Source organism: Colletotrichum lupini, chromosome 2 (genome assembly GCF_023278565.1).
Source record: "Colletotrichum lupini chromosome 2, complete sequence".
Lineage (NCBI taxonomy): Eukaryota > Fungi > Ascomycota > Sordariomycetes > Glomerellales > Glomerellaceae > Colletotrichum > Colletotrichum lupini.
In genome coordinates this window covers 3,702,272-3,722,765 of record NC_064675.1, presented here as the reverse complement: position 1 = coordinate 3,722,765, position 20,494 = coordinate 3,702,272, and the positions used below count along the sequence as shown (strand labels likewise).

Here is a 20,494-nt window from a genome sequence, read left to right as displayed (position 1 = left end):
GGCATTCGTAGTGTGGATACGACGTCTTTTCTTAGTGTTGTGCCTCCCGCCATAATTTGCCGTCTAGCACCGACCGGAATTGTTTCTCATCGTGTCATCTCGCCCCTCCCTTCATCGTCTGCCGCCACGGTTGAAGTTACGTCCTCTACGGTTGTTGTTGTTGTTGTTGTTGTTGCCGGCCTTGCGAACGAGGTCGTCGCTGTACAGGCCGCCATTGTCCTCCTGCGTAGCCTCGGGGAATCCATTCATGCCGTCGACAAAGTTGCTTGATGTCGAGCGGGCGTTCGCGGGGCGGGTGGTGGGTTCCTTGTAGCCGCCGGGCTTGGGGTAGACCTTGATGATGCGTCCATCGGCCTGCAGTCGCCCTCAAATCAGTAAACAAATCTCAAACTGTGCCTGCCGTCGCCTCGTGCATAGCAGACGAGAGAGAGAAAGAGTGAGGGGGGTGAGGGGGGCAGGGGTTCCTTACCGTCTGGTTGTTGAACGTGGAAATGACCGCATCACCGCCCTCCTTCGTCGCAAAGACCATCTCCGCCAGGATCAGAGGCGTCGTCTTCATGATCCGACAGTCCAGCATCTCCCCGCCGACGGGCGTCATCGCGCTCTCGATGTCCGCCGCCGTCGTCCCCGGCGCAAAGTTCTGCGCCATCACCGCGAACGGCCCCGCCAGCCCTCTGATAGAGAGGCCTTGCTTGATCGCCGGTCCCGTGGGCACCACGTTCGCCACGGAGGTCATCTGCACGTCGGCCATGGCGCCCGAGCGCTCCATCGCGGCAGCTACTCTCGCCGCCTTCTGCTCGGCGCGTCGTCTGCTGTGGCTGTTGTTGCCGTTACCCATCGACGCCGTGGTAGACGCGGCCCTTCCTCCTCCTCCTCCTCCCGGCGCAGAGATGCGCGACGCGAGGCCGCCGGCGCCGGCGCTGTTGCTGTTATTGTTTCGTCCTCTACCGCCGCCATTCACCGTTCCGTGGAGGTCATGTGTCCAGTCGCCATCGATGTTGCCAGCGGGAAGGGCCTTAGGACCAAGGGATGCGGTGCGCGGCTGATTGCAGGATGGAAAGAACGTAAGCGAACGCTCGCTCGTCGATTTACTAAAAGCTAGGAACGAATGACGAGATGAGTTAAATGCGTACCTTCTTTGTGATGCCGACTCGGCTCGCCAGCGACGGCCCCGCGCCGGGCTTGAGCTTTGAAGGCGCGCTCTGCCGTCTATCCTTGGAGAAGATCTTCTGTGCCAGCGCCTCGTTCTTCTTCCTCTCTCGTCCTGCAGAGTAAAGCGAAACATCGCCCCGGTCAGCGATCCGTTCTGAATAGGCGGCGTCCAATCATGTAGTAAACAAAAGAGGTTATACCTTGTTGGATGATCTTCTCAAAGTCGGTTGCTACCTTCGCCATGTTGATTGATCTCCTGGGCAAACAGTTTCGATCGGGGGGATGGAATGAGGTTAAGTGTGCTAGTCGCAACGGTCGAAAATGTAGGGGTGTCTGCGAGATCGAAGGCGGAAAGGGTGACGGGTTGAGAAAGGAGTGAGAAAGTAACTCCCTTAGATAGAATGCGAGGGTCGCCGAAAGGTTCGTGGCTGTAAAATAAATAAATAAAAAACCACTTTGGTTCGAGAAAGGCGGGCGAAGACGAGTCGGAGAATGGATGAAGTACCTTGCAAAGACCCTGACGAGGAACAACTTGAGGTTGACCTGGGCGCGTTGGTTTACACTAGGTAAAGGTACGGATAGAGGGCCATAGCCCATGGGAGCGTGTTCCAGGGGTCTCCACTCGATTGGATGGTTCGGTACGTACCTCTTTCTCCACTGGGGCCGTCTGAAGTCGGAGCTCTCAACCCAAGCCACTGCATCCGCGGCACTCACGGGTGTGGCTTTTACTTTTTGGAGGTCCGACGCCAACATTGAGCCAGGGCATTTGTTTTGGTTTAAACGTTACTTTACAAAGAGCCACCATGATTGGGGCTTGAAGACTACCTATCAGACCCCTCAGTGCCTTTCGCATGTCCATAAACGAAAAGTCGAGCTGATTAAAGAATAACCGGACAACCAAAAAGTCAGAAAACATCATCTACATCACTGCAGTCCTCACAAACGTCCCAGCTGCCTCCGTCGTAATAGACTGATGTCTCGGACCGGCTTTCAGGGCCACCAATTGAGTCTCCAGGGAAGGCCAACTTCCGCATTTGATTGTAAGAATTGTCGAGAGAAGAAATATCAATGTTTTTGATGAACGTCATGCTTTTTGTCTTTCTCCTTCGGATCTCTGAGCCACCTGAATCAACGCTCAAATTGCTGGAGCCGTTGCTAGTGATAGCCCTGCCTTTGCTATCGGATATGACAAGATGGCGTTCGGTTGCTGTATTGAGGAGAGGCTCCATAATCAAAGCATTCATCGAGGTAACCCGAGGTTTGGAAACGTAGTTCGGCGGGTAGATTATGCTGTATTCGTTTCTCTTCGTAGACTCGAGTTCTAGGGTCATATCCGGGATCACAGCGAGCCGGCCTGTGTCCATCGTTTCTCTATGTATTTCGCGAGTCATTGTCGAGTTATCCGTCACTGGAATAGCGCTCCGCGACAGCCATTTGCCGTATTTAGGCTTGGTCTCAGCTTCACCTTCGCTCACGTTGCGTGGCAAAGATAGGTATTCTTGGAGTTGTCCATCGTCCGATCGTTTGCGCATCAGGGTTGTGTCTGGGACATTATCTTTCTCCAGTCCAGCTACAGTAATATCGCTCTCCCAGTCTTCCCTGCATAAAGTATTAGCATTGAGTCCATGGGAGGTGATGCCTATACTACCTTGCCAGGTAAGGTCAATTGATGTCCGCATCCTTGCGGTAGGATAGAAAGGTCCATACTTGCCGGAAATTTGAGCGTACGACCTCAATATGTGCTCCCTCGTTGATGTTTCAAACTCCGGTTTCTCATTTGGAGTGTACCCGGCGTCTCGAACGGTTACCTCTTTGATTCTCGGGCCAGTCGCCTCTGTGCTGGCAACAGCATCTCGAGAGTCGGAATCTCCAGGAAATCTGCTCAACGCAGTATTGACCACGGGTACAATCCTGTTGGACATCTCGACCGGGAAGATAGTAGAGGGTGGATCAGTCACCTCGGTATTCACTGCAGGTAGAATTTTGTTGGACATCTCAGCTTGGATGACAGCGGAGGCTGCATCAGTCGTCTTGATGCTTGCAACCATGTTACTAGACTCCGCCTCCAAGGCTTTGTTGGCTACCTCGAGAGGGCTTTTTACCTCGACTGGTCGCGGTGTTCCAGACTCCAGGTGCACATGCTGATCAGTGGAGGGTGGCTTCGATGTCTGCTTTTCCTTGCCCTTTCCCTTGTCCAAGGCCGATGTGATGAAGTCCAGATCTGCTGCTGCCGAAGCGTCTACCAGGAGTTTCTTGAGATCCAAGGACCTAGGTCGCTTGGCCAAAGCCAATGCTGATAGCGACACATCCGGAACTTGATCCTCAACGGCATCACCTAGATCAAGGAAAGGGGGCTGGCCATCTCCCGTCTGTATTTCCAGTAATTGGGGCGTTTGTTTTCCCAGGCAAATCGGCGGTTGCACTGTGGGTGGCTCTCCAGTGATGATCACGCACTCCTTCTCAAAGTTTCCTGATGCCCGCACCTTTGGCAGCTCTGGAGCGACGAGCGAGGCAGATGGAAACCTGTCATGGACTGGCGTCTCCACGTCAGACCCCACAGAGGTCGCGAGAGCCTCCTCGGACTTGATGTATCTCTTGAGCGTTTTTCGGCTGCTGGTACCAAATATGTTTCCGAGGCTTCGGCGTTTGAACAAACCTAAAAACAACAAAAATCAGCATTCAAGAGCAGAAAATCAAGAGTGCGTGGTTTTCAATCGAACCTTTTTTCCTCTGGGATGACGTGGTATCGTCCTTGCTAGTTGCAGGCTTGTCGATCTGATGCTGTTCACCTTCGTCAGTCTGCGAATCAGACTGACTTGTTGAGGAGGCATGAGCTGCCCTGGCAATCTGTCCTTTCGAGGCATCCTTTTTGCTTAAGGTCGGCATACGGGAGACAGTTTTGTGCCATAAGTTGCTCAAGGAGGCGATATGCCTGTTTCTTGTGCTGCCGTCGCGTTTTAGACTGAGCTCCGAATCGGAACTTCCTTGCATTGACGACAAGTCTTTCCTCGGCGTGACTTCCGAGCGGCCTTTGGCTTGAGGTCTCGTGAAGGATTTGGGGCCACCAGCATCCCTCTGCTTCGTTACCAAGAGAGGATGCGCCATGACTATCGTGGGGGACGTCGACCAAGAAATTTGGGGATGCTTGAGGTAACAGCAAACAGCAGCTCGGGGACTGATGAGTGGCCCCGTTGTGGGTAGATGCTAGATTGTAAAAGCAACAGAGAAATCCAAAGAATCAAAGGTTGTTGTCTTAGTGATGGGTGCCGAAGCTGAGTGGGCAATGATGGAGGTGGTTGAGGAGTAGAATGTGAATGCAAAGATGTCGAACAACGAGGAGGAACTGATCTCAGTCCTTTCCGCAACCTCATGGAAGGCGAGAGTGACACCTAGTCAGCAACTTCCCCATAAAAGTAGAACATGTAGGAATAGTAAAGATAGAAGGTCCCATTCAATGGAAGCACCCAACAAGGAGTGCGTACATAGACGAGGGGGTCGATGTGCCCGTACTTCCCAGGATGCACATGAGCTCTGGCAACATTTTACTGAACAGACCACATCACCAGCCCCTTCCCTAGGCTGGGAGCTAAGAACCATACAAGTGTGGAATTTGAACCTGGTATCTTGAACATTGATCGAGTAGGCACACATGATCAGGTCAGCAACTTCTTGCCCCTTTGACATCATTATCACTTCCAGATTAGTCAAACAACTTGCAAAGCCAACCTGCTGTATCCGGAACCCTTTTAACCTTAGGAACAAAGGTAGGTAGGTAAGTAGTTAGGAACGGTGTGTGAAGAGGACGTGATCTCGTATGTCGTTGCTGGCCGTCGAGCCCTTCCTTTCCTTTCCTCCACCGTCAAGGCCGCCATCCCCGCTAACCCAGTACTGTCCGCCAATTTCCTCTCATGCATCGTCCCATCAAAGCTCCCATGTTTGTGTATATGTCGTCGTCGTCCTGATCTAGCCCGGCTTTGAACCTCGTCTTCTTCAGATGGTCCCCTGCAACAGGTCTCCCTTGTTGGAGCCATCGGGTATCTTCTTCGTCCAATTGCCACCATGCGTTCAGGGACCGCACTGCTGTATTCGACCTGGCGCAAGCGAATGCCGTAGCATTGACCTCCGGGCTGTCCTAACTTCACCTCCCATAGTCTCCTGTGAGGGGTAGACTGATGACCCAAGGCTGCGAAGGAATATCAATGCGCATTTTAAATCACTCTGATCAAAGGTCGTCCGGCCATCAGTGCCAGGGATTCTGGCTTCCCATGAAGCCTTCCTCGAGCGTTCGCTCCTCAAGGTTGCGAATGAAGTCTCGGTTTCCTCTTCCTCCTCCTTGCTGTGCACGGCTTCCACGTCTACCAGCCCGATTAGCCACGTTGTCCATGCCCGCCATACCGCTGTCAGCACCAGGGGGGTAGTAGGCAGGGCTAGGCTGCAAACGAATCGGCTGGCTTGGGTCAAGGTGACTAGCCACGCGCTGAATGGCGGCCGGAATACCACTTTGCTGCTGCTCCATGGTTGAGGCACGTTGGCGTGCGGGCCGCATGCCCTGCTGAGGATACAGGCCAGGCTGCTGGGAAGCATTACCATACGGCCCAGGAGGCATCTGCGCTGGTTGTTGAGGCATGACCATTTGTCCATATGCACCTTGCTGCTGGGCTCCGTAGGGCGGCGGCTGAGCTGCATGGCTGTTGCTAGGAGAGTACATTTGTTGATTATTGTACATGGGCGCTTGCTGAGGGTGTGCGGGTTGTTGATATTGAGCAGCCATCTGGGCGTAAGCTCCCTGTGCAGCAGAGTTCGCCTGAGCCTGAGCGGCTTGTGCCCTCTGCTTGCTCAGTGCTTCGGCTTGCTGCTGTTGCTGGGTGCCTGGTGCCGGAGACCGATTCAGAGAGCTCGACTTCAAATTCATGGGCGGCACGAAAGGACCAGTGAACTTTTGCTGGGTGATGAATGGGTGGAGCTTGGCCTGTTGGGGGGACCAACGTTCCAGCGGGTTGATGTTGAGAAGACCCCGGACGAAATCGATAAAGGCGATTCTGTTATTCATTTCTACAAGCTGCGTTAGTATTTGTCCGCAAGGGTGATGTAAGAACGTGGAATCTTACCTCTGTCGATCTCACTCTGCTTCATGTTTTTGCGTGGCATAGGGTACGACTTGATGATCTCTGGCAAAGTGTTTGCCTGGAAGTACTTCTTGCTGGGCTGCTCCTTGGTCGAGTGCTCCCGAGCGTACTGCTCCATGCTCTTCAACTGGTACGTTCGTCGTCCAAACTCGTCTTGCCTCTTCTCAAAGAACTCGCCGGCTTGCTTGCCCATCTCGATCATCCAATTTTGAGGGTTGCCGAGCATGTCAACAATGCGCGAGACTTGGTTGTACTCGGACGATCCAGGGAACAAGGGCAGGCCGAGGAATAGTTCCACTACAATACAACCGAGCGACCACATGTCGATGGCCGACGAATAGGGCAAGCCCAGCAGGACTTCGGGAGACCTGTAAAATCTGGACTGGATGTACGTGTAGACTGTCTGCCGTTCGTCGCATGCCGAACCAAAATCGATAATCTTGATGATGGGGCTTTCAAGGTTCTTGAGAAGGATGTTCTCCGGCTTCAGATCGCAATGAATCAGCCGTGCCTTGTTCAAGAGGGCCAAGCCATTGAGAAGTTGCTGAGCGAAAACGCGGACGAGAGTCGTGCTTAGACCTCGGAACTGGTTTTGCTTAATCAACTCGTACAGGTTGACACTGAGTAGCTCGAAGACCAGGCACAAATGTTGCCGGTGGATGAAGGTGTCTTTGAGTCGCAAAAGGTGGTGGTCGTCGTTCTTATCGAGCTTGGTGTTGAGCTAAGGGGCTATGGTCAGCAATTTGTTGTCTATATCGAGCAAGAGATATGCCGTACCAAGTCCAGAACAGAGACCTCCATCATACTCTGGTTGAAGTAGGCCGTGCGATTTTTGATGACCTTGACGGCAACAACTTCCTGGGTCTTGAGGTTTTGACATTTGACAACTTGGCCAAAAGTACCCTGGCCCAGAACGTCAAGAATAAGGTATCGGTTCCTACATCGCAAGTCAGCTCGAATATTCGACTGAAGGGGGCCAAGATAGAGCGGCATCAGAGCCTGAACATACTTGTGGCCGGCTTCCTCTGAGCCCAGAATATCGTTCACGTAGAGGATGTAGTCGCTGTCTTCGTTGTCATATCCATCATTCTTGACACCCTTGCTCGGCTTGGTGAGTACTCGGCGGGGGTTTCGCGATGACTCGTATTTGAAGTTCGGGTTGCATATCCTGTACGTAGCAGGCAGATGCACCGTGAGCGCTTGGAGAGGCTGGAAAATGTAAGTAGGCTGCGATTATCTAGAATGACCAGCCAGGAAAGTGGGCTTACGCTAATGAATCCTCCTTCGGGGTTCGCACGGCGGAATGGAGGCTGAGAATTGACCTTGGGTCGAAGATCCGTCGGGGCTCTGATTTGTTTAAACTCGGGCGCAGGTCCTCGAACCATGGCCTGCGGGATAGGGCGACGTGGTGACTTGGGGTCGTTTGCAAAGGCACCGTCAATGTTGGCAACGACAGCGGACGGATAGCCGTCGTGGGAGGAGCCATAGGGCGCGATCGGAGGAAGCTGCGGGGCTTGTTGACGGCCACCATAATGAGGACTATGGGGCATGTAATCGGGCTGCCTTGTCGGAGACTGTCGATGGCCCGGAGGCGACGAGAACTGACTTTGCGCCGACTTTGGCGCGTAAGGCGAGGTGGGGGATAGTGCCTCCATTGGCGAGTACCGTTGGGCAGCAGCCGAGGGTTCCTGAGGAGAGTAGAGAGTGGATGAGCGGCTGCCTGAGAGGTGAGACTGGTGATGGGGTCTCATGGGGTATTTCATGCCGGCGTACGAGTCCTGAACGTCGTGCATGGGGATGTCGCCGTTGTTGTCGCGCATCTGGGGGGTGGACATGGGCGAAGCGGCGGCGCTGGCAGCGTGAGAGGATATGCCGCCAGGGCTTTGATACTGGTCGTGCCTGTAGCCGGCAGGCTGGCCTTGCGGACCGGGTTGACCATTGTACTCTCCACGAGGCATCTGAGCGCCGCTGCCATTGTATCTCCTCGCAGAGCCGGCCGAATCGGCGTAGCCCTGCTGCCACTGGGAGTCCATGGCGGGCGGAGAAGCGATGTTGACTCGAAAGAGGAAATGATGCAGTCGGTCGGGATCGGGATGAGCTGCCAAACGGACGGTTGGATGGTGGAGGTTGAAAGTTGGAAGGGGGAAAGGGCTGGCCGAGCGCTTTAGCTGATGTCGTCGGTGGTTTCGACTGGACGCGTTAAGCGGGCGAATGGGGCCAGGCTGGACTGGGCGTACTAAGGTTGAAAGGCAAGTTGCAGGAGCGAGCGCAGACTCGCAGGCAGAGCAAAGCCAAGGGAGGTGAGTGAGGTAAGATTGGCAGTGAGTGTCGAAGGGTCGACCGGGTGTGTGGGCTGCGTTGCTCGTGTCTGATGCGGCGCCGGTAATGTCGCGGTTGGGTGAGGACGAGGATGGGAAGGGTAAGGTACCTTGCGTGAGAGGTGGTCAGGTAAGGTATGGCCGCCGTCCAGTACGAATAGGTATTAGGTAGTGGAAGTGGAAGTAGTGTGTGTGGACTGGCTCAGAGTCTGTCTGGCAAATGCAGAGCGCAGAGTGCAGAGTGCAGACCAAGGACCAAGGCGCGCAGAGGGAATTGACTGGAGGGATGCAGTCGAGCTCTGTGAGGGTGCCAAGGAGAGGGATTCGGCAGAATTGGGCTGACACGGCCCAAACTCTCTTGGTGTGAATAGAGTTCGGAGTGGAAGTTTTGGGTGGTTATCCCTAAGAATTCATCATGGCAATTAAAAGACGGGCGCAAGAAGGCTGCAATGGACTAATTCAAAGACGGGGCCTTTGGACGTTAACAACAAGTATTTGGTGTGTGTTGTTTTCCACGGAACGTGCAAGCTAAGGTAATCGGGCGGGAAAAGAGGGCGATTGTATGTACGGATACGCAACCTGTGAAGCAGGAAGGAGGGGGGCGGAGGGGAAGGAGTGTATGGACGGGAGAGAATGCGCGCGACTGACGGGGGGTGGAGGAGGGGAGGGGAGGGGATTTGGGATGGCCTGGTGGAGCTGGGAGGTATAAGTGGGAGAGGATGCGAGTGTTCCGCGGGCCACGATGGTCGCTTGCGACGCAGGCCTGAGATGGTCGGGCAGGGAAACAGAGCAGACCTCCACTGAATGAGCCTACGTTACCTAGTGCCTCCTCCGTACTTAACGCAGCAAGTGGCAGAAGGCGCAACTTGACGCAAAGCCGGGGGGCTTGATGAGGTGGGCTTTTGGAGCCTTTGGGGAGAGGGGGACAAGGTTCCTCGAGAAACTACTTCTCAGATAGGCACGCAAGGTACCTAAAGCAGGCAAAGTACCTCACCTCAGCAATGGGGACCCATGGGTCTAAGGTACCTTAGGCTGTACGGATAGACAGAACCTTGCCTTTGGATCAAAGGGCCCCGAAGTGAGTGCCCTGCGGTATCTGCCCGTAGAGCACCATCGACAAGAATAAACACTACCTAGGCAGTAATAATAACAAGTACATAGAAACCAGAGGTAGGGCTGTGCAAGGCAGGACAACATACCTAGCTTACTAGTAATCCGAAAAGCAATTACCTTTTCCCAGCACACACAAAACATACACACAACCACGCACGTACACATACCATGGATCAAGGTACCTTACCTGGACTGAGGGTAAAGCCAAGGTCGAGGGGCAAAGAAACGCTTCGAGACACGGAGAGGCGCTGGCTGTTGTACACCAATGCCAACGGACGGGAACAGACCTGTCCCCCGTCTCACATGGCCTCCACCTAAGCCTGAAGTATCACCTCGAGGTAGTAGTTACCAAGGCAAGATCAGTAGAGGCTGGCTTGAAGAGGCATGTCCGTATGACAATGACGGGAGCGACGTTGGTGGCCGAGTGAAGCAAGGCGATGTAAGAATATGATCAAGCCTCCTGCACGCTGGTATAATATTGTTCTGTTGAAACTATTTTTCCTCGTCTTCTTCTCAAATGGTGGCCGAAAGAAAGGTATCAAACAGTGAAAATGGTTGAAGGGGACATTGGGGGCGAGGATCAATAGCAACCACAAAATGACCAATCAGAGGCTGAAGACCCGGCAGGGTACCCAGGCAAAAGTACGTCAGGTTGGCATTGGGTTCGGGTTTCCAGACCTGACAGGCCAAGCACCAAGGTTGGCCGGTGCACACTGCGGCGAAGTACGTAGTACGAAGTACGGCGGTGGAGAGCAGGGCAGAAAGACAAAGATGCTGTTTGACATATGTTCAACACATGCCTCACCACCACCTACCTGCGTCACCACCACTTCCCATACCTGTGTTTTGTGTTGCCCAATTTTATCTCACTCGCGAAATGGGGCCCAAGCAAGCGATGCAATGAGTACTTGGGTATGCTGACACTCACAGACCAACGGTCATGGCCGGTGACGAGAGACGAAAACGGTCTTGTGTCGAGCTGACCAGAACATGTGGAGAGAAAGAGGCTGGAGGCTGGAGTCACTCAGCAAAGCACCATGGAATGGATCCGTAACAATGCCCCCAAGCTCACTCAGTGGCTGCAAGTCTGCGGCCTGACGACGATAGCAAAGACGATACGATGGGGCCATAAAACGTGACGGAAATCATGGATTCCACGGATTCCCCAACAGACCCTCCAGGCTGATGCTGTGAGCCTTGAGCACCTCAGTGAGTGCAAGTGGAAGTTGCACAGTAGGCACCAAAGAAGGACCATTCAATTGAGATTCCTGTCCAAGCTGCCAAGTATCCGCAGAGTTTTCCCAAGAATGATAACAACCATCTTAATCATAGCCAATAATCAACTATGATGTATGGTGACTCGTGGAAGGCGAAAAAAAAGTGCGCCGAGCATAAAGTGGTGGGCTTGGCTAAACCCAGCCCAGCGTGCCAGGCGTTCCGAGTATCCGTTCTCAGCCATAGACAACAGCCTTTTTCGCGAGGGCTTGCGAGTTGCGAGTGGGAAAACTGAGACGTCCAGGCCAGCTCTGGGTCCGGACTGAGCTGAGCAATGCTAGTAATAAAGCCAGAAACCATTTCAATCCGTCCCGCCTGTTCATCAAACAAAAGGGACCCCCTCGGACGGTGGATGGAGGATGGATCGCTGTAGTGTGTTCCAAAAAGCAATGCAGGTAGGTCCATATTACCAACCGACAGTATATCACCGCCTGCCATGCGACAAACAAAACATAAACATATTTTTCAGTCTTGATGGGCTTCCTGTTGTTTTTGGTTCCCCTTTGCTCGTGACATGTTCGGAGTCATTGGAAGTGCAATGTCAAGGTACGTACTCTGTACGCATCGTCAGTCTTCAATTTCTTCACCAATTTGCTCTTGCGGGTGCCAACAGCCAACAGCCAACTTCCTTCTCGGACATGTTACGCAGTGTGCGGGCAGAGGGCCACCAAAAGAACCTAAGGCAGGCGCTGGCAGCAGCAGCGGAACTCCACAAAAGGCGATTTCAGCCTACCTTATCCGTATCCCAAGCCGAATCCATGGTTACCTTTTCTGCCCTCAATTTTGTAGCACCTTCCATGCTGTAAGCTTGGAAGGTGCACCTTGAGCTTCCGCTTTGCTCAACTCATGCCCAGAAACAACAACTTTCATGATCATAACACCAAACGCTTGGGGCAAAATGGTAATCGTTCATGCGGTAATTTGAAGAGCAAGAACATCACATTCTTGTCCCAAAAGAGGCATCAACGGAATTACCTAGCCGCCAGTGGTGGATTGATCCACAGCTCCACCACTTGACGCTACTGCGCTAAAACACCTCCAAGAAGGAGGACGGCTATCCCGCACCCATACTAGGCCTACTCAAGCAAATAGTGGGTCACACGTGACTTCACGTGACTGTACCGCTAAACAGCAGTCATATGTTGGGCCCGGGCGCGTGCCTTCCGGTTGTTTCTGTTTTAACGCGTCTTTTTTGTCCAACACCTCCTTTTTCAGTCACTTTTGAAGCAGGATAAGTACCTTTTTGAGTACCAGAATATGGGCTCTAGAGAAGTATTTCCCCTGAGCAAAGACTAGCTTTTAAAGTCGTGGTTTTGATTCTGAAAAGCGCGCTGTAGAAGAGGGTAAAGTGGAAGGTGCAGCAGAGGAGGCTGCGCCTTCCTAAGAAACTGCCGGAATAATAGAGATTCCGGGTCAATTGTGGCTACTGCGGCGGTGCAGTCACGTGCAAGTGCGGGATAGCCTTCATGTGGGTGCGGAAAAGCCGTCCTCCCAAGAAGAACTACCTGCACCCACGCGCATGCATGAAAACCCCCTCCATCAGCCAACCACATGTCGTCTCCACCTGCTCGCTCCTTGGTCATCCAAGCACCCCCTCTCCTCTCCCATAGGTTCGTCAAAATCTGGTGTCTGGTCGTAGGTATCTAATGGTGACTCGAGTATCCGGGAGACCACCACGCGCTAGGAGAAAACTTGTGCCCAACATAGTGTAGAGAAAAATAGATAAATAAAAAGTCATAAACTCATCATCCAACAGATTCGTCATGCTGAAGAGGTATCCATGATAGAACAAAGCAGCAAACTTTTTTTTTTGGCAACGAAACAGCATATCAAAAGTCTGCCCTCTGCCCCTCCGACAGGCTGAGAGAGAGAGAGAGAGAGAGAGAGAGAGAGAGAAATGACTGCGCAAGGAAAAGTTCGTGACTTGTGGGAATCACTAGGCCGTAGAAGATATGAAGACTGAGAAACGTCCCGGAAAATGCACATGATGTCCCCTTCGCATCCCCAGTGCTCACACAAGAGAAACCAACATATGCCCTCATCGCAGATGGCAGGAGAGATTGAGATAGAGAGAGAGACGCTTTGGCAAGAAATGATGTTTGGAAAACATGGGAGATGCGTTGGTCATGCCATTTTGCCATCGAGAAAACAACATTGGAAAAGAAAGACTCCACAAAAGCAACCCCTAGGACCTTGCAACGTTGTGGGTGCGACCGTATTCGACGCGCTCTGTTCGAGCAAAAAGCAACGCTGCGCACTCCAGCTCACGAGCTTGGGCTACGTCGTGAACTGCAGTTAGCCCTGGTACCCAGCGAACCCGTTGTTGAAGTTCTGTCCCTGGGGTCCCTGGGGCCACTGCTGGTTGGGTGGCTGTTGCCCGCGACCATAGCCTCCGGCACTCTGCGGTCCGCCGTATCCCATGGGCTGCGCTCCATAACCGGCCGGGGACTGAGCGGCCGGGCCACCGTAGTTGCCATGCTGACCTTGGTATTGACCTGATGAATAACATGTAAGCCTGGGGTTTCTTCTGCATCTCTAGCCTGTAGCTGAACACTCACCGCCGTATTGAGGAAAGTAGGCAGTCGGGGTACCGGGGTAACCTCCGGGTCCGGAAGCGGCGCTTTGCGGGCTGTACGCCTGCTGCGAGGGGTCGAAGCCGGCGGCGGCGCCGCCCTGAGGGTTCGGGGTCTTGTCCTTGCCCCACTTCGCACAGGAAAAAGTCAGTGCGTATTCTCCAGCAATTGGCTTTGGGGTAAACTCACGCTGCACTTCAAGGGGCGTCCATTAACATTATAGCCGTTCATCTGGCAGATTGCCATAGCCGCGCTCTCGTGGCTATCCATCTTAATGAATGCAAATCCTCGGTCCGCCTGGAATCGAGACTCAACCACAAAGCCAAAGTTTTGGAACAGGGGGACAACGTCGTTTGGCGTGGTGTAAGGAGTCAAGTTGCCAACATAGCACGTCGTTTGCCACGACGGCGTCTGGGCAAGAACAACCTCGTAGCTGGCGACACCATGAGCTGGGAACTGGTGGTGGCCAAAAGGTGTCGTGGGCGTCAGGCCCATAGCCTGCATCGCCTGCTGCTGCGCAATAGACGGCTGACCCTTTTGGTTTGCCCAGTTGCAGCGGATGGCGCGTGAGCCAAGCCACTCCCCATCCATGGAGCTGAGTGCCTTCTCGGCGTCCGGGCGGTCCCTGAAAGCGACGAAACCGTATCCACGAGATCGGCCAGTCTTCATGTCCCACATGACACGAGCTTCGGATACGGAGCCAAAGGCAGAGAACGCCTGGGTCAGAACCTCGTCGTTGACTTCGTTGCTAAGGTCGCCAACGAAGATGTGGAAGTGGTTGGAGGTGTCCTCCTTGCTTGAGGTGTTGGACTGGTAAGCCCAATTGACGCGGATTTCCTAACAAATTGTCAACTTCGATTCGCAACATCAGAGGAAGGTTCTCGTACGGATTGGTGCACACGTCTTCCATTCAAGGTCTGCATAGCGCGCTCGGCCGCACCGGGATCATCGTACTCAACGAATCCATAGTTGTAGCCCTTAGCCTGTCGATACACGGTCAGCTATATCGTGGATCACATGGACATGTAGATACCAATAGCATCCTCATGGAAAGTTTTATATGGCAACAGTATACGCACATTCTTGTCGGGGATGATCTTGACATTCTGAACGTGACCAGTAGTCTCGAAGATCTGACGCAAGACATCCTCGGTAACACGTTGATCCAAGCCTCCGACGTACAGCGCCCGCTTGTTAGGTTCGGGAGCAGCACGGCGGCCGAATCCCCCAGCGCTACCGGGCGACATAACCTTATCGACACCAGACATGGGCGAGGTAATGGCGGTCGGAATCGGGTTGTTGTTCTGCGGAATATGGAGGGGAGGCGGGGGCATATGCGCCGGGTTTGACTGGCCATTCTGGCCGTTCTCGTAGCCTGGAGCTCCAGCATTCGGCTGGGGAGGAGGGGGCAGCTGCGCAGCGTTCGAAGCAGGTCCGTTGTCCGCCATTGCGTCGGTTATTGGTACTAGGAGTCGATTGTGTGACGAGTGGATTTCGAAACTTGAGAATTCGTCGACTGCTAATGACGATATGAGAGACAGCGTGGCAGGTAGCTAGACCAATGTAGCTCTAGACTTTGCTTGCAAGATGCGACGCTCGACTAAGATTGTCTTAGAACGGTAGCGAGGTTCGAGAAGCAACCGACTGCTTGGAGCTTGTTGATTGTGGCGTGAGTAGAAGTGTGGAAGGAAGTAGTACTGAAAACTTGTCCCGAGACTGACGTGACCCTAGAAGCTCACAGCAAAGCAAGCAAGCGAGCGAGCAACGAGGCTAAAAGAGCGGGAAGCGGGAGGCGGGGAGAGTGCGCGCGCGCGAGAGAGAATAAGTATGAGAGAGGGAAAAAAGTGGCGGACACAATTAGGATGTCTTAGCCGAGGGCGGCTAGGACGATGTCGAGTCTTATTTTTTTCCTTGGATCTGTTCTTTGCGATCTATCGGTAGAGGCAGTCGAAGTCGAGAATGGAACGATGTGACTTGACCTTGGAAGAGGAAGGCAACGAACCGAAAGTCGACAGGAAAAATTGTGGACGTGGGGACGGTACTGGCAGGCAAAATGGACGTCGACCCAATGTGACAAGAGAGACGCTTGAGCGGATAGAGAGACAAGGGGAAGGGCGAATGATAAGAGAGATGCCGAGAGAAGCTCCAAAGTAGTGTACTGTGCAGTGCTGTAGATGAGATGACAGGAGACTCGAAATGATAAGCGGAGGCGAGCACCAAGGAAACAGGCGTGAAAAGAGGACTGGAACCCCCTGATAGGAATCACAACAAAACCCGGTCCGAGAGGAGAGAGAGAGAGAGAGAGAGAAAGAGAGGAGATGACAGGAGAGAGGAGAGAGAAACGTTTCCTGAAGACGTGGAGAGGAGAATCTGCGATGGGGAGGGGAGAGGGGAGCAGATGGAAGGAGGGAGAAGAAGGAGGGCGGATGAGGGGGGGACATTTGATCATGGCGAGACCAGAAACGAAATTCGCACAGCCTGCGGCACCCTGGCACCGTACATAGTGCTAAGTAAGGTAAGGTGGTAGGGTAGGTAGGGGAGATGCAGGTTGTCGTCCAGTGAGATGTGGTCTCGTCCTGTCCAGTGCAGCTCAGCAAAGGCAGATGGAGGCCGGTGCAGAATGGGTTCAGTTGGAGCTTTGCCCTCATTTACCTCTATGTTGGGAGGCAGTTTCGTACCTACCTTTGTACCCAATCTATACAGGGTGTCAAGGTAGGAGGGCAATCCACATCCAAGGCATCTCCACTTGCCTTTTTTTCTTTTTTACATTTTGTCCATGTATAATTTGGGGTGCCAATTGCTGCGCGTTGCTGCAAAGCTTCTACAGAAATGTACATGCGTCGTTCACTGTTGCCTCACCAGGCTCACCTCGCCAGCAAAGCAACAAGGGCAACCCATTCGGCGCCCACCGCTGGTCCCAGACCCTGGGATTGGCCTGTTGAAGGTCTCCGTCGAACCCTGTGCCAGGCTGTTGCTTGTCCAGCCGTGCCTTTCCACTGGGTACAGCTGCGCACTATCCCCAGTCGGCCAAGGGTGGTGCTACTAAGATACGGGTGGCTGTAGCTGGTCCCCGGCGCGAGAGGGGCGGGCAGCGGGCTACCTATTCTACGGATACCCTTCTTCTTTTTATTCTTTTAATTCGAGCACATCCACATTTCCCGCTACCTAAGGTACGGACACCTACCCTCAGTTACGTGCTGTCATCTGGTGTCGAGTACTTGCGAGTCTTAGCTTAGCTGCACCTGATTCACACTCGGTACTCGCTCAACCTTCTTTACCTTGAACCAACGGGTGAGCCTTCCGCTTGGTCAGGGCTTGCAGAGTGAGGGGAAATGGGAGAGATGGGATGGCAGCAAGAAACAAAAAAGGGGTGTTGCTGCAACAGGTAGATGCTTAAGCGACTTGCGCTAAACTTGCTTGGGCAAGGAGCGAAGCCTGGGACGGCCGCTGACGACGTGGAAGTTTGAGCATTGCACCATCACAGACATTGGATGGCCAATTCAACTTTCTGCGCCAGACGGGAGTCGCGGGAGGCGGGACAGGCCCTGTCAGAGCTAGACATGACGGGCGCTTGGTTTTGACATTTCCTGAATCAATGGATCACTCATTGAACCTGAGAGTCGGTCATAGAAAGATGCACATATACCTAGGCTGCATTGATCACACTCTCGATTGGACGTGGATGAACGTAGTTACAAATGCGTAGCAGTGAAATGAAATTTGCGGCTGCCAACAGGCCATGTAAGATGAGCTCCCACCAAGGTGAAAAGGCCAGTGCAAACAAACAGAACTCGATTCAATGGGGGCCCTGACCTCGGAGTTGGATAATGGTAGCAAACGTGTCGCCATAGGAAGGATTCCAAGCCTTGAGTCTCAATGCAGAAATCATGACTGATCACCGTGCCAAATGATGTGCCTAAAGGAAAGGATATCCCAGCTATGCCTCGGCGCACTCCCTGTTTAAGCGTCTTTCAGGCTCACCTGCCGCATGCATAGTAAATAAATTACCAGCTGTACTGGCACTTTCTCTTCAATAGACGACTGAGCCTCCCAGAATTTCATCTCATGCCTCACGCCAAGTCGCGATTGAGGGCGGCACTAATAGCCTCAACCATGGAATATAAGCATTTAGCTTTGGCGGACCACAACATCAATGCTCAACCTGTTGCAAGCACACAATCAAGAACAGACTGTCGGGGGTTCTCCTCGGTACATGGACTAGAATAAGGATCCATTCTGCTTTTCAAGACCGACTGACCGACAACCGACTTCATATCATCAGGCTCATCATCACTGATTATTTGGTGGCTCGGGATGTCTCACAGCTAGACATTCTCTTACCTACATTGTGTAAAGTCACAGCAAGCTTCAGCATGCATAAGGACCCCCAAGACGCTAGAGTTCCGGGCATCAATGACCGGGCATGTGGGTTACGAAACTTGTTGTTGCAGGACGCAACCAATTTCCCGGGAGGAGGGCTCCCGGCACGATGGGACGAACGATGTCCTGGGTTAGCTCACCGGCGGCAGCAATAGGGTTACCCATACCTCCGACGGTGGGCTTCGCCCTTGTCTTCCGCATCCGCAACAACGTCCTCCGAGAGATCAGGGAACCTCTTCCGCATGTGGCCTGGTTGTTACTGAGCGTGGAAGGGAATCCAAGTCATCGTCTGGGGACCCAATATCAGCAAGATAAGTGTTGACAGACCAAGGTAGCTTGTGCCTCTCCAAACATTGAAGGTACGCATACGTAGGCAGACCAGACTCTCGTCGATCAGAGCTCCTCGCAGGGGCTTACGGCCCTCGACGAGTCTTCCGTCCGACGCAATCGAGTTTCAACTGAAGAACACCCTCTCAGTCGACTTCGTCCCAAGATTCCACGTTGGTCGTGATCTGATGCATGGAGGAAAAGGTGGAACCAGAGCCAGAGACAGAGGGGAAATAGAAGAGGGGAAAGTGTCCTACTGCCGCCTGCTTGTCTTGCGCTCACCCCGTGCCGTATGGCAGGTGCGGGGTTACTTCCGGGGCTCACAGTGCATTCAATGTTCCTTCCTCAGGTCGTTGGCGCTAGGAGCTGTGATTGCTGTGGGCGTGGCGCAACTGCATGGCCACAGCAGCCCGCATGTACGCTTCGGCTGTTCATTGGTTGAGCTTCCTAATGTGTCTGATAGGTCAAGCTATGCGCCCGGGCTCCAGTCTCGCCTTCCAGTCGACGACAGAGAATCTACCTAAACTCACCGCAGGTACGTACCGGCTCATCGGGGAAGAAGGCTGGGAACTTGGCTGATTCAGACGTCAAACATTGGTGTTTGGTTGGTTGTCGAAGAATCGACTGCAACTTCAGCAACGATCCAGCGATTTACTTTTACCAAATCAACTTCAATCATCCCATCAAATCGGTTCAATAAGGTAGCTTCGACGGTTCCATTCTCTCTCACTCTCTCCACTGCCGAAGAGTTCACATAATCGACGCATACGGAAACGCCTGGCCTCTCTCAGTCTCTTCGACCTCATAATATCAAGTTTGACACATCCCCTTGAATGGTCGACTGTCACATATTACTGTGTCGCGACATTTCGACTTGGCATATCGATCCTACGCACTCGAAAACGCGAGCAGCTCGTAGAATATTTGACCATTGAACTCATAGCCAGCGGCGTCACGTCGCTGCAATGGCAAACTCGAAGGCGTCGACTTCTGACTCTGCGGAAGCACTGCATGGACTTATAAACGATGTGGTATGTAAAATTTGGTAATTTCAAATACGTGACTGTAATGGCTGATCATATCCGCAGCTGGTCCAAACAGGCAAGGCACTGAAGTCTCTTAGCAAAGATGGCAGGCATCAATTCCAGGCCCAAGCCTCTTTACAAACAAAGATGCCAGAGATCATCGAGAGCTTCCACTGGAAACTGGATGATTTGGAGAGCGAGATAGTAAGTCACTCAAGTGAGGTCCCTTTCTTGCGTCTAGTAGTAACACCGACGGCAGATACGGGCCAAGGCTGCCCTACAAAGAGATTTGGATCGTTTTCAGCAGGCAAGACAACCGGTGGAACAGCCTGCGCCAGTCGAGGCGCAGACCAAATCACCCATGGCCATCGACCTCGACTCTTCGTCTCGAGAGCCAACGCCTCCTGAGAATGAACCCAAGACCACGGAGGCTACGGGTCCGCAGAGGGTTCCCGCAGAACCAAGCACAGCACCATCAATGGCTCCGTTCCCTGACATGGGCGTCGGCTTCCAGCCAGCGCCCGAACCCAGTCCCCAAGTGAAGCAGGAGATGACACCAGCACCACCTGCTGCACCACCGGCTATGATGGCCCCTATGGGCGAGATCAAGCAGGAGTTTAAGACCGAGCCGCCAAGTTCGCAACCTCAGCCTTCAGGTGCCCCAGAGGCGCCCATGGATGACTTGTTTGGTCTTGGTGACGACTCTGGAGGCGGTACTGAGGGCAACAACCCAGAGTTCCATTTCACGGATATGACCTTCAGTTTGGCGCCACCCAGCAACGAGGCACCAGACCAAGCCCAGGTACAGGATGCGGCCATGGACATATCATTCGGCTCCGGCGACATAGGCGGCGACCTCTTGTCGCTCGATAATCTCCTTCCTCCAGATAGCGCTACGAAACAAGAGACTGGTGCAGCCCCGCCAGCCTCGGCAGGAGCAACAGCGTCGGCAGGAGCAACAGCGTCGGCAGCTAGCCAAGAGAAGCCGGTGGAAGCCAAGATGGAGAAGCAGGAGTCCACCAACATCGACGATCTGTTCAACCTCGATGGGAATACAAGCATGGAGAACATGGACCTCGATATGAACATGGGCGGCGACGGGGGCGATGGTAACAGCTTCGATGATATGTTTTTTGGAGACATGACAGAAATGGAGCACGGCAAGTTTGACGATGCCTTTTTTGGAATTCAGTAAATTCGGGGTG

At 53.3% G+C, this 20,494-nt stretch overlaps 5 protein-coding genes across 5 annotated transcripts; 1 reads left to right on the top strand and 4 right to left on the bottom strand.

Moving 5' to 3' along the window:
• Positions 1–2,057: 2,057 nt before the first annotated feature.
• Positions 2,058–4,257, bottom strand: CLUP02_03429 (uncharacterized protein; the record flags this gene model as incomplete). Its single annotated transcript, XM_049282451.1, has 3 exons — positions 2,058–2,751; positions 2,881–3,808; positions 3,873–4,257. The coding sequence occupies 3 exons, from the start codon at positions 4,255–4,257 to the stop codon at positions 2,058–2,060; spliced, it is 2,007 nt and encodes a 668-aa protein (XP_049139594.1).
• A 1,135-nt stretch (positions 4,258–5,392) lies between these two features.
• CLUP02_03428 (uncharacterized protein) lies at positions 5,393–8,311 on the bottom strand (the record flags this gene model as incomplete). The annotated part of the gene is made up of 5 exons (XM_049282450.1): positions 5,393–6,204; positions 6,261–6,999; positions 7,056–7,215; positions 7,288–7,487; positions 7,547–8,311. The coding sequence occupies 5 exons, from the start codon at positions 8,309–8,311 to the stop codon at positions 5,393–5,395; spliced, it is 2,676 nt and encodes an 891-aa protein (XP_049139593.1).
• A 1,302-nt stretch (positions 8,312–9,613) lies between these two features.
• Positions 9,614–9,793, bottom strand: CLUP02_03427 (uncharacterized protein; the record flags this gene model as incomplete). Its single annotated transcript, XM_049282449.1, has 1 exon — positions 9,614–9,793. The coding sequence occupies one exon, from the start codon at positions 9,791–9,793 to the stop codon at positions 9,614–9,616; it is 180 nt and encodes a 59-aa protein (XP_049139592.1).
• A 3,486-nt stretch (positions 9,794–13,279) lies between these two features.
• Positions 13,280–15,005, bottom strand: CLUP02_03426 (RNA recognition domain-containing protein; the record flags this gene model as incomplete). The annotated part of the gene is made up of 5 exons (XM_049282448.1): positions 13,280–13,479; positions 13,543–13,687; positions 13,747–14,394; positions 14,445–14,540; positions 14,637–15,005. 5 exons carry the CDS (start codon positions 15,003–15,005, stop codon positions 13,280–13,282), a joined length of 1,458 nt encoding a protein of 485 aa, XP_049139591.1.
• Positions 15,006–19,229: 4,224 nt separating this feature from the next.
• CLUP02_03425 (uncharacterized protein) lies at positions 19,230–20,484 on the top strand (the record flags this gene model as incomplete). Its single annotated transcript, XM_049282447.1, has 3 exons — positions 19,230–19,295; positions 19,353–19,493; positions 19,549–20,484. 3 exons carry the CDS (start codon positions 19,230–19,232, stop codon positions 20,482–20,484), a joined length of 1,143 nt encoding a protein of 380 aa, XP_049139590.1.
• Between the last annotated feature and the right edge of the window lie 10 nt (positions 20,485–20,494).